This window comes from Ranitomeya imitator, chromosome 9, assembly GCF_032444005.1.
Source record: "Ranitomeya imitator isolate aRanImi1 chromosome 9, aRanImi1.pri, whole genome shotgun sequence".
Lineage (NCBI taxonomy): Eukaryota > Metazoa > Chordata > Amphibia > Anura > Dendrobatidae > Ranitomeya > Ranitomeya imitator.
In genome coordinates, this window is record NC_091290.1 from 13,561,615 (window position 1) to 13,574,168 (window position 12,554).

Here is a 12,554-nt window from a genome sequence, read left to right on the forward strand (position 1 = left end):
AAAAGAGAGACAGATTCTGGAGAGCTGTAAGGGAACGACCAATCCCCTGCACTCACGTCTCATTTGCAAAAATATTGTCAATGGATTTTTGTAAAATGGAGGCTTGGACTTTACATAGATGATGTTAGTCTGGGATCTAAAAACCTGCTCACAGGTTCCCTTTAAAAACACCTTTAAACGTTAGGTTCTGACTCAGGTGTTGACACTGCAGATAAGAACTTCAGTTGTGTTTTCGACTTTCAGTACTCTACCAATGTTCTGAATAAAGGAGTTCTGGCACATGTTACAAGACAAAAAATCTAGGGCTCTCAACTTATATGTAACAGTACCCAGTCATTGTTCTTGAATTCTTGTACAATCCTCCCAAGCAGAATGGATGACCAGACCTGCAATATAGACCTTGCAGGTTTGGGTGTAGGACATGGCAGATGAGAACTTTGGTTGGGTTTTGAATATTGGAACCTCTCCTGATGCTGTGAACTTGGAGTCTTGGCACATGACACAAGACAATCCAAGACTCTCAACATTTTAGGTAATAGTACTCGGTCCTTGTGCTTTTTTACTTCCACCAACCTCTGCAGGTAGAATAGATTATCAAAGCCTACAACATTGACCTCGAAGTGTTAAGCGATGACCATTTCAAATCTTCTCCAAAAGAGGTTATTGGAGCCTAAAAGCTACACGATGACTATTATTCCATATCATGTCTACCAAACTGTATGAAGCACAGTGGGGGGAGCTTGTAAATGATTAGTCATGAGGGGATATTTTTTGATTGGTACACTCATAGTCGATGCTAATTCTGCATGCACAGCACACCCCGATAAGTGATAATTCAGCATTTAGCAGTAACAGTCTGCATATAGTATTCATTATTCAACTCTTTGGGGGCATCACTAATGTCTCTAAAGATCCGAGATCCATGGTTTTCCCATTACAATAATTAACCCTTCAAAGTCCATAGTCTCCAGCTGAACAATAGACAAGAGTCTCGATGCAGTCTTATCTCCACATTCATTGTGCCACGATTAATGTTTTTATATCTCGCAAGCGAATCTGTGGGTAAAAGCGTTGGGTTTTGATCTTGCAGAATGGTCTCTTTGCAACTAGTCTCCATCACTCTATAAATCTTCGGCTGTTATAGTGAACCTGTCAGCAGCTCATCACAAACTCTTCTTCTGGAAAAAAATGACAAATACTCTGCTCTCATACTCATCAGCCGGAGAAAGACTCTGTAGCCAGAAGGAAGCTCACAGCTGTTTTATCGGGAAAGGAAGGAGGTTCGAAATGAAACTTAGTGACCCAGATTTTGGTAGCCCTAAAAAGCATATCCATAGACTAATCTATATATACTGAGTGGCTACTTTACCAAAGACATCATCCCTTTCCGAATTGGAGCTTCCATTTATGTAAATTAGACCCATGATCCTGAAGTGCAACATAAAATCAAGCAAAGTATTCTAGCATTTCATGTTCTTAAAGACTTAAAGTTTATTTAGCAAAAAAAAAATTTTTGAAAATTTTCCAACTTCTTGGACAGATTACTATCACTTGATGGTTGATTGTCTTTTTTGTTGGTCATGGGTCAGAAATGTTGCTCAACAACAAAGATTTATACAAATTCAAAGACATCATGGCACTTCAGGAGGGTTTATCCCATGAAAAGTCTTGTGAAAGGCGGAATGTCCTAAAAAAGGGGGCATAAAAAAAAAATCCCCGAGACAGCCATGCCTCCAAATGGGTAGGCAAGTATTCGTATACAATCATGCTTAGTTCAAAGTTGTGTAATATTTGATCTCAGCATGCATCTATACTATACTTTCCAACTTTGAAGCATGGCTGACTTGGAGGTGTTTTTTCTTTACGTCACCTTTTTTAGGACATTTCCCCCCTCCACAACTCCATTTTCACTCTCTCTCCGTGAGAGTAACCCTCCTGACAGGTTGCTTTTCCGAGAGGCATTGGTGAGGATTCTTGTGCGCCCAGGAGATGTGTCAACTCTTCCGGGAGTCTGGTAGATATACCCTTTTTCCATGCTTCTCATGGACATTTCAGAAGAGTTTACTTTTCCCTAACTCAAATTGCAGGTATATAACCCCCCATACAAATAGTATTCTTTTTGGTCTCGAACATAAGCTTTGTCATGAACATGACCCTCCTGCCTCCTCCCCAAAAAGAGTGAATAATATTGTCTTCTCATCGAAGAGGCCCATGTCCTGGCAGATGGTCCACTGATTATGATGTTGATGATCTAGATGAGACAGAGCTTGAAATTGTCAATGAATGGAACCCATGGAAAATCAAAGATACATCACTGATTTAGAGACGGTCACACTTGACTTTGCTACATTGACAAACTGAGGCCTTACAATACCTTTGAAACCTTTAACAACCTATGGCCACCTACGGAAGAACAGATGAGTAAGTGAAACAAACCTGTCATATGTCATTAGTCCGCTCGCCTTGAACTCTTGGTATCTGGTAGGCAAAAATGACTGCTTCAACTATATCTGCACATTGATTACAAAATATTCTACGTTTCCAGAAGTCTGAGATGTATATTTTGACTGAATATATAAATAAGAGCAAAAGCAAAAACATCCAACTTTTTGAGGCCAAGGTTCATGCTCATCTGGAGTCAGCCAAGTCTACTTCATATTTTTTTCCAACCAGTCTTGGAAAGTGATGACTTTAGTGTACCCGGTATAGAGCTCCTGATGACAGGTCTTGTCATAGCCCCAGCTGACCAGTCCTACTAACTGCCAAGTGCCCTCAGACGATTCCCTTCCTGGCAATAGAGCAGCGGCAATGCCTCCAGTTTCGGATGGACATGTGTGAGCAGAGGCACCTGGTGCCAGTTTGGCACAGAGCATGCTTTCTGTCACGCTGACGGAGATTCCGTTCTCTTCATACTGCTGCTCACAGAGGAGGGAGTCCACCGGCAGCACCAACCCGGCACGAATTGTCTCGTTCTTGAAACCTGTCGCTTTGGGATCGTAGAGGATTCTCCAACCACTGGTGACAATTCTGACGTCTAGCGTGGCCAAGTCAAGATCTGATGATGAGGTGAGACATACCGGTTGGACATTGTTACTCACTCTGGCCTTGTCCAGCAGTTTAATGACGGCAATATCGGAGTCCAACAGAATGGGGTCGTAGTTAGGGTGTACGATGACTGCTGAGATCTGGTAAAACAATAGAAAAAAATTAGAACTAATATTCAAGAAATTCCATTATTATCACCTGCATGGCTGCATTAACTAATAAGGTTATGGTCGGAAGCTTATGGTAGCGGAAGGCTCATGAGCCCTGGTGCAAAAGTTGAGTTTGGGCTCCTCCACCCCTAACTTTTCTTCTTGGCTGTCAGCCATATCTTTCAGCTGAATCCCTAGTAATTTTTCCTCTAGGCCTTTGTAGCTGGTGAGACTCAGCTCCTTTGCCCACTCCATCTTGCATGGGTGCCAGCAGTGTTATACAGCTGGCACCAGAGTCTAACTGCTGCAACAGAAGTTATCTCTGATGGCACCATTTAGGAAATAGGTGGAGGTGTCTCTTCTAATGCACATCACCCCTCTGCAACATGACTGTGTGGGTGTTGATGGGTTGTCCTGGCACAAGCATTTTTTTGGATTTGACCGCCATTTGTAATTTTGCCATAAATATGTATTTTTTCCACCTATTATGAATGCCGCTGTTCTCCTGAATCTGACGATGTTTTTCTTTTGTTCCTGTGCCTTCCCGTTCCTGAGATATGGCCTCCTCTTTCCTGAATATAAATCTAGTCTTTTTAACAAGTGGGCGTCGTCGTCGCTTCTTCACTGTGGATGTTTTCTTGAGGACCACGCCCAGTTGTCTAAAAAAAGAGACTAGATTTATATACAGGGAAGAGGAGGCCATATCTCAGGATTGGAGAGGCGCAGGAACAAAAGGAAAATGTTGCCGGATTCAGGAGAACAGCGGCATTTACACCAAATAAAAATATACCGATTAATGTCAAGCAACAGGTTCTCGTTAAAGCTACAGATAACAGAATTGGAGCTATGACGCAAAGCTCTTTGGCTCAGCTATCAGTTGTAATCCTGGTCTTCGCTTAGTCCAGACCTCTGCGACCCCCGTAACTACAGAATGAAGGAGGTATGCCACCATAGAAAATTGGGTTTTTACACATGATGACATCATGAAATGGCGCTACTTGTGATGTCATCAGCTGTCAGTCAGGGACTTGGGGCTAGCTTGTTTTCCATAAGAGAGCTAATGGCGGCCATTATTAGGATGCTATCGTTCTATCAGAAAAGCCTTGAGCTTGACCCCACTATATCTCCTTATCAGAGGCAATCACATCTATCGCTGTGAATTCAGCTCCTTTCCTATGGGAAAGACCTCGCCGTCCTCCATACGTCCCTGCTCCCAGTTGCCATGGTTACTGACATGTAGATGCTGCAGGCTCTTGTCATCCCGCTCGTCGTCTCTGTAGAATTTTCCCAACACAACTTTCAGGTCTGACACCTTGATAACGGTGCTTTTGCCGAGGTCAGTCACACAGTGAGCAGCCATCACCACGGTGCGCTCGTTTAGCAGGGCCCCGCTGCACACCAGGACCCAGGCGCCCTTCCTCAGGTTCACGTCTTTTACTCCATTAGATCTGCGATATAAGGCGGCCTGCCATGGCCAGCGCATCTCCGACACCCGAGGAACGGTGAAATTCTCCAGCTTTCCACAAACTGAGACAAAAAGAAGACAAAGTAAAATCCATCATCGTATGCACAAAATACAGGCACCGTAACGGGACCCGGGGGCGTAATTACCGCTGACACAGTCATTGGGGGAATATTTACGATTTTTTGAGTTGGATTAAGTATGGCCATTTTATCTTTCCGCTTTTGTTTTTTTCCCGCTTTTCACTTTTTTTCCCCATCCGCAGAATTTTATCATTTACATTTGATGGTTTATGATTGTTAGCAGAGGATTTAGAAGTCTAAAAGTCCATGTCATAAACCTAGTGCAATTCATTGATCTCCAGACTATCGCTTTCCAGCTGTTGCAAAGTTACAACTACCAGCGAGCGACTGTCCGCTCATGCTGAAAGTGATAGTTTTGCAACACGTGGAAAGTCACAAGCTGGAGATCGATGCTGAGCCTGAAGAAGAACTTACTGGGGATGCAGGATGGAGCTCGCCCGCTCCACTTCCCGGTTTTCAGGCAGGTCCTTCTGCTGCTTCCCGTACGCCGGTAGAATGGAGATGCACACTCGTACTGTATCTGCGTGTGAAGGTGCTGGTATCCTTGGGGAAGCTCTCCCGGGGGCAGCGCCGGTTTCTTTGTGGGGTAAATTTCAATCTTCTCCTTGGTGAATGACGACGATGATGAGGAGGAGTAAAGCTGATGAAGAGGGGTCTCCCTAAAAAAAGAATACTAGGTAGTAAAGTTAGGTAAGTGGTACTGATGATGGGGAAATAGAATCAGTGCCAGCAAGCAATGTGTTAGCAGGTCAGTATTAATCTACCTACGAGCACTTGGAGATAAGCTTCACCAGTAGCTGCTTATCTCCCCATTATAAAATTACCAAGTCAAAATGACTAGTTTCACTGATACACCTGCCCCTGTTACCATCCTGCCCCCCAAGATGTGTCAGGGCTCATAATAGCTCACCTTGACTGTACCTGTGACGGAAGCACTTTCTGACGCACCAGATCAGGAATCTTGGGCTCCCGACAAGCTAAACCAAAGAAAGAAACTCTGATTTACTTGTGATCTAAAATTGTAAAATACCTAAAGAAAATCTTTAAAAAAAAACAGGTAAAAATGGCTGCCGTAGACCCTAGTCCTCTTAACGCAGTCATAGAGCAGATATAAAATGATGGTTGCCTGTAGCCACCACTAGGGGGAGCTCACTGTGTACAGAGTTATACAGAAATTTAGGAGTAAGGTTCTCAGCCGACGGATAACTGTGACTAACGCTCAGAACCAGTAAATCGGCCATTGATGCATCACATTAACAATCTGGATTGAACGAAGATTTAGAATCAGATCCACTATCACAACAGGGTTATAATGTTTTCATGGGCTCATGTACAATATAGGCAGTCCAAGTAACTGCCCAGATATAGAGCTGCAAGGTCTTCTCCTCACCTAAAATGGAATTACTTTATCTACCCAAAAATCTTCAAATTGAAAAATCTCTTAAAAGTGGCATCTACAAGGTGTCTCCCTTCTCTGTAACTTGCTGTCTGCTAAGTGTAATTCCTCTCTAGCATCAGAAATAATTACCAAAAGACTGACTGTCACTTACAAACAGAAATCAGGTGTGTAAAGGTGCATACAATTAAGAATACTTAGCGCATAAATTGACCAATTCATGTGTACCCAGCAGCCACGATAAGGCGATTCTCATTGCTGGGAACCTGCCTAATGTAAATTCTCTCTTTGACTGAAGTCTATATTTCTATGGGAAGTTAGGATCCTGCTGTAATTATAAACGCTTGAGGTTTAGGGGTGGAGTGCTCAGTCAGAGAGCCTATGTATACAAATATCAAAAGACGGACCGCCTCTTCCAAACAGAAATCAGGTCTGTACAGGTGATTACTAAGTGTAGCCACATTCATATATAAGCAACAAATAAAGTTGCACTGTCTAACGCTATAGTATGCAAACATGAAATATGTGAAATGTGAATTGCATTATTGCACTAGAAAGAATGAAAAGTTGAGAGTATATAGCGAATAAATTTGCCAATAGCATCAGAGACAATGGGAAAGATTACAGTAAGTGGGGGCAGGTCTTTGTCTCTCTAAAGGAAATGGAGGTGGGTCTTTGTGTCTCTAAGGTAAGTAGGGTCGGGTATTTGACCTTCTATAGGAAGTGTGGGGGGTCCTGGTCTCTGCAAGAAGTGGGGTTGAATCTTTGACTCTCTACAAGAAGTGGGGGTGAGTTTTTTCTCTCTACAAGAAGTATGGGCAAGTCTTTGACTTTCTACTCTAAGTGGGGGCGGATCTTTGTCTCTATAGTTAGTGGGGGTGAGTCTTTAACTTTCTACAGTAAGTGGGGGCAGATCTTTGTCTCTACAGTAAGTGGGGGCGGGTCTATAACTTTCTGCAGTAAGTGGTGGCAGATCTTTGTCTCTACAATTAGTGGGGGCGGGTCTCTAACTTTCTACAGTAAGTGGGGGCAGATCTTTGTCTCTACAGTTAGTGGGGGCGAGTCTTTAACTTTCTACAGTAAGTGGGGGCAGATCTTTGTCTCTACAGTAAGTGGGGGCGGGTCTATAACTTTCTGCAGTAAGTGGGGGCAGATCTTTGTCTCTCTACATAGAGTGGGGGTGGGTCTTCGACTTTCTACAGTAAGTGGGGGCCTTTCTTTGTCTCTACTGTAAGTGTGGGCGGGTCCTTAACTTTCTACAGTAAGTGGGGGCAGATCTTTGTCTCTTTTCTGGAAGTGGGGGCTGATCTTTGTCTCTCTACATAGAGTGGGGGTGGGTTTTCGACTTTCTATAGTAAGTGGGGGCGAGTCTTTGTCTCTCTACATAGAGTGGGGGTGGGTCTTCGACTTTCTACAGTAAGTGGGGGCGAGTCTTTGTCTTTACAGTAAGTGGGGGTGGATCTTTGTCTCTTTTCTGGAAGTGGGGGCTGATCTTTGTCTCTCTACATAGAGTGGGGGTGGGTCTTCGACTTTCTATAGTAAGTGGGGGCGAGTCTTTGTCTCTCTACATAGAGTGGGGGTGGGTCTTCGACTTTCTACAGTAAGTGGGGGCGAGTCTTTGTCTTTACAGTAAGTGGGGGTGGATCTTTGTCTCTTTTCTGGAAGTGGGGGTGGGTCTTTGTCTCTATACAGTGAATGGGGGTGACCTTTGTCCCTTTATAATAAGCAGGGGAATGTCTCTTTCTCTCCCCCTCTCACTGATAAAGTGAATTACTGATCAAGGGAAATGGGACAGATTGTGGACTTAGACTGGTTTGGACACCTAACGCACTTTTAATATTGTGTAGGGAATGAGGGAAGCAACACCAGGACATTGAGTAGCCAACTTATTTAAGGACTACAAAAGTGACAATCAGAGTTCATACAAGATGCATTACGCAGTACCGGGGGCCTAGTAAACAAGGGGTGCAGAGATAGCAGTTCTCATGAATAAGGGGAGCAGAGACAATAATTCTCATGGTCAATTGTGTCTCGGGGGGCTTAAAGCTCTTCTAACATCTACGAAGACGCCCATATTATATATACGGCATTTGACAGGTGGATTTAGCATCGATGCCTAAGAGATTCCTGTTCCACCAAAACTCAGCAGGGGGCGACTATGAGCGTTGGGGGGTCTCCTCCCAGAACATGGAGAAATGGAGAAGTTTAGTCCGTTCTCTATACTCAGGAATGATGGGAATGGACATTTTACAAAAATGATTTTTTTTTTCCCCTAATTTCTTCACCACTTCACTTAGCCCACATCATTAATGTTATTATCAGCTGGGGTCGGAGTTGCCCTTTAAACATATTTTTTTTTTCAGATTATATTTAGCTATTATCTTGAAATGAAAATGGAATTACACAGAAAATATCCACTTCCAATTTATCTAACTGTACACGTGTAATCCGGATAAAGGGACCAGAGAACACCCGGAGAGAGCCAGCGCCAATGGAGTTAACCAGCTGCGTGCTGGAATCTGATCTACTGGGAAGCAAATCTCTCACAGGGATCCGGATAGCCGAAGATAAAGGTGGAGCTGCTTTCAGGGGATGCTTGACCCCATCATGCTCCCGACTCCCCGGAATAGCAGACCCCGATGCCTTTTTCCACTTCTTAGTCCTTATTCCTGTGCAGGTCCCCACCGTCCATGAAATTGGGGGCGAGAATGTACATGTAGGATGTTCAGCTATGTAGGAATAGTCGCTGATACAATATGCATTGATGAATTTCCCTGATTATTTCGGCCTTTGCTCTGCTATCGATTGTAGATTGAGGCATTTTACGGATCAATAATCTAATCTAGTGACCATAATTGGGGGCTAATAAATAAAACAGGAAGCAGGAAAAATAAAGACAAAAATGTCACCAATGTGCTGGAGAGATATATCGATGCACGGGACACGCTATCGGAAAATGCAAACAATATTTGTGCTTGTATCTACACTGTATGGAGAAAAGTAAGTGCCCCTCCTGAATAATCCCCCGCAGGAACTTTTCTGCCCTACCATCCTACATCCATAGATATTAATATGGAGTCGGCCCCTATGTACAAATAACAGATCTCGCTTTTCTGGGAAGGATTTCGACAAGATTTTGGAGGCATTGTTTTGCCCCTTCATCCAGAAGATCATTTGTTAGGTCAGACGCTGATGTTGGGGAGAGGCCGGGTGCAGAATCTCCGATGACCACTCATGTTCTTCCTCAAAACTACCGCCTCCATGTCTGTATTGACCTTGTGCACTGGGGAATAGATAAGGGTCTTCCCCAAACTGTTCCTACAAAGGTAAAGCAGCAATTGTCCACAATGTCTTGTGCTGAAAATTAAGATTTCCCTTCAGTGGAACCAGGGCCGCCATCAGGACATTGTTGGCCTTACTGGTGCATGGGGCCCGGAGAGCAGAAGCAAAGGGGGGGCTGGTATGGTGTGATATGGTGTTAGATGGGAAGTGTCATTGTGTGATTGGTTTGGACGCGGTGCAGAAGTGGAGTTTTTCCAAGAGTCGGTCGTGGGACTGTGGAGGGTTCAAGGGGAGGAGGTGGAGCTGGGGTGGAACCTGGGTGGAGTCTCAAAGGGTCCCAAAAATGTTTCCAGTTTGGAGACCTGAAAATCCTGGTGGCAGCCGTGACTGTAACTAAAGAACCAAAGCTGCCCCTCCCCTCCCCCCCCCCCCCCCGATATCAAGCCCAGAGCATTATCTTCCTCCACCATCTGTACAGTGGGAACGTTCTGTAATCACCAAACCCAGACTCCTCCATCAGACGCAGATAGAGAAGTGCGATCCGTCATTGCACAGAACACGTCTCCTCCAGAGTCCAGTGATGGCTGCTTTACACCAGTCCATTGTGCTTGGTGATGTACGGCTGTGTGCAGCTCCACTGCCATGAAGCTCCCGGCGGGGGCGCAGTGTTTGTGCTGATACCAGAGGAGGTCTGGACTCTGCAGTTATGGGGTCAGCAGGGCGGTGATATAGATAGATAGACAGATGGATAATGTGCATTTGGGAATATGATATTATGCAGAGATTATATTTTTGTGCAACAATCGATACTGGAAATTTCCAGGTAATACTGTAAATAGATAAGAGTCTTTAATGATAAGTGTTGTCTGCAGCAATCTGTGTGGACTTATTCTTGGGGGAAATCACTTTGTACTGATTGTCGTCTATCATTTTTTAATGTGTCGTCTTCACATTCAGTTTTCCGTTTGCTCGGTGCTTGTAGATGGAGGACGATGGGAGATGAAGTTTCTTCTTGGGCATCAGTCACTAATTCTTGTCTTAGCCGGCTCTATTCCAAATGGAATCCCAGACAGAGGAACCTGTATAAAGGGTCCGGTTTGGATACCGATATAGAGAAATACCAGCGCCTCACAGACTCCAAAGTCCCATGTTTATTTCACCCAACAAGCCCTTAGGCCATGTCTTCACCCAATAATTACATGATGGGACCAATCATGAATGGACCCAATCTCCCCACGACACTCCCTACGACACTCCCTACAACACTCCCTACGACACTACCTACGACTCTCCCTACGACTTTCCCTACGACACTCCCTACAACACTCCCTACGACTTTCCCTACGACACTCCCTACAACACTCCCTACGACACTATCTACGACTCTCCCTACGACTTTCCCTACGACTCTCCCTACGGCTCTCCCTACAACACTCTCTATGACTCTCCCTACAACACTCCCTACGACTCTCCCTACAACACTCTCTACGACTCTCCCTACGACTCTCCCTACGACACTCCCTACAACACTCCCTACGACACTCCCTACGACACTCCCTATGACTCTCCCTACGACACTCCCTACAACACTCCCTACAACTCTCCCTACGACTCTCCCTACAACACTCCCTACGACTCTCCCTACGACACTCCCTATGACTCTCCCTATGACACTCCCTACAACACTCCCTACAACTCTCCCTACGACTCTGCCTACAACACTCCCTACGACTCTCCCTACGACACTCCCTATGACTCTCCCTATGACACTCCCTACAACACTCCCTACAACTCTCCCTACGACTCTGCCTACAACACTCCCTACGACTCTCCCTACGACACTCCCTACGACTCTCCCTACGACTCTCCCTACAACACTCCCTACGACTCTCCCTATGACTCTCCCTATGACTCTCCCTACAACACTCCCTATGACTCTCCCTACAAAACTCCATATGACTCTCCCTACAACACTCCCTATGACTCTCCCTACGACACTCCCTACAACACTCCCTACGACTCTCCCTACAACACTCCCTACGACTCTCCCTACGACACTCCCTACGACTCTCCCTACGACTCTCCCTACAACATTCCCTACGACTCTCCCTACGACACTCCCTACGACACTCCCTACGACTCTCCCTACGACACTCCCTACGACTCTCCCTACGACTCTCCCTACGACACTCCCTACGACTCTCCCTATGACTCTCCCTACAACAATCCCTACGACACTCTCTACAACACTCCCTACAACACTCCCTACAACACTCCCTATGACACTCCCTACAACTCTCCCTATGACTCTCCCTACAACACTCCCTACGACTCTCCCTACAAAACTCCCTACGACTCTCCCTACGACACTCCCTACGACACTCCCTACGACACTCTCTACGACACTCCCTATGACACTCCCTACAACTCTCCCTACAACTCTCCCTATGACTCTCCCTACAAAACTCCCTACAACTCTCCCTACGACTCTCCCTACAACACTCTCTACGACTCTCCCTATGACTCTCCCTACAACAATCCCTACGACACTCCCTACGACTCTCCCTACGACTCTCCCTACGACTCTCCCTATCACACTCCCTACGACACTCCCTACAACACTCCCTACGACTCTCCCTACGACACTCCATCCCTGTATCATGCACCGACCCATAATGCCCCCCTGGCTGAGTGATATCCAGATATATACATATTCCTGTAATGTCCCTTTAATTCGATAGTACGGTACCTTTAATGCAGATCGGCTGCTTCCCAGACCACTGACCGATTTCCAGGCATTTTCGTTCCTGGTTCCCACTGAGGACATGGGAGTTGTTACAGAAGTAGTGGATGGTGGCACCTATCTTGACCTGATTCCCATATGTGAAGCCCCCCTGCTCAGAGAATTTCTTATATCCATTCAGTGGTGGTCCTGGATCCGTGCAGCTCTTCTCCTCTATAACTGAAAGCAGAAATCACCATGTAAGAAACAAAAATTATCTTCAACTAAAAATTAAAACTTGTGCCGAACAGCAGGAATTTCAGACAGAGACAATTACACAGAAGTGATAAGTATTGGAAAAGTCGCCATATTCATCCTACTGGGTCCTGAATAGGGAAAATCTGAATTTGGTTCA

At 45.2% G+C, this 12,554-nt stretch overlaps 1 protein-coding gene across 1 annotated transcript in view; it reads right to left on the reverse strand.

The window, feature by feature from the left end:
- Positions 1 to 1,466: 1,466 nt before the first annotated feature.
- The window catches only part of PAMR1 (peptidase domain containing associated with muscle regeneration 1), a 41,127-nt gene continuing 30,039 nt past the window's right edge, over positions 1,467 to 12,554 (reverse strand). Inside the window, exons 7-11 of the mRNA XM_069740172.1 lie at positions 12,167 to 12,379; positions 5,650 to 5,716; positions 5,154 to 5,398; positions 4,429 to 4,721; positions 1,467 to 3,185 (exon numbers count right to left, since the gene is read on the reverse strand). Coding sequence (XP_069596273.1) covers positions 2,649 to 3,185; positions 4,429 to 4,721; positions 5,154 to 5,398; positions 5,650 to 5,716; positions 12,167 to 12,379 — 1,355 coding nt within the window. The 3' untranslated portion in view covers positions 1,467 to 2,648. The remainder of the gene's footprint in view (positions 3,186 to 4,428; positions 4,722 to 5,153; positions 5,399 to 5,649; positions 5,717 to 12,166; positions 12,380 to 12,554) is intronic.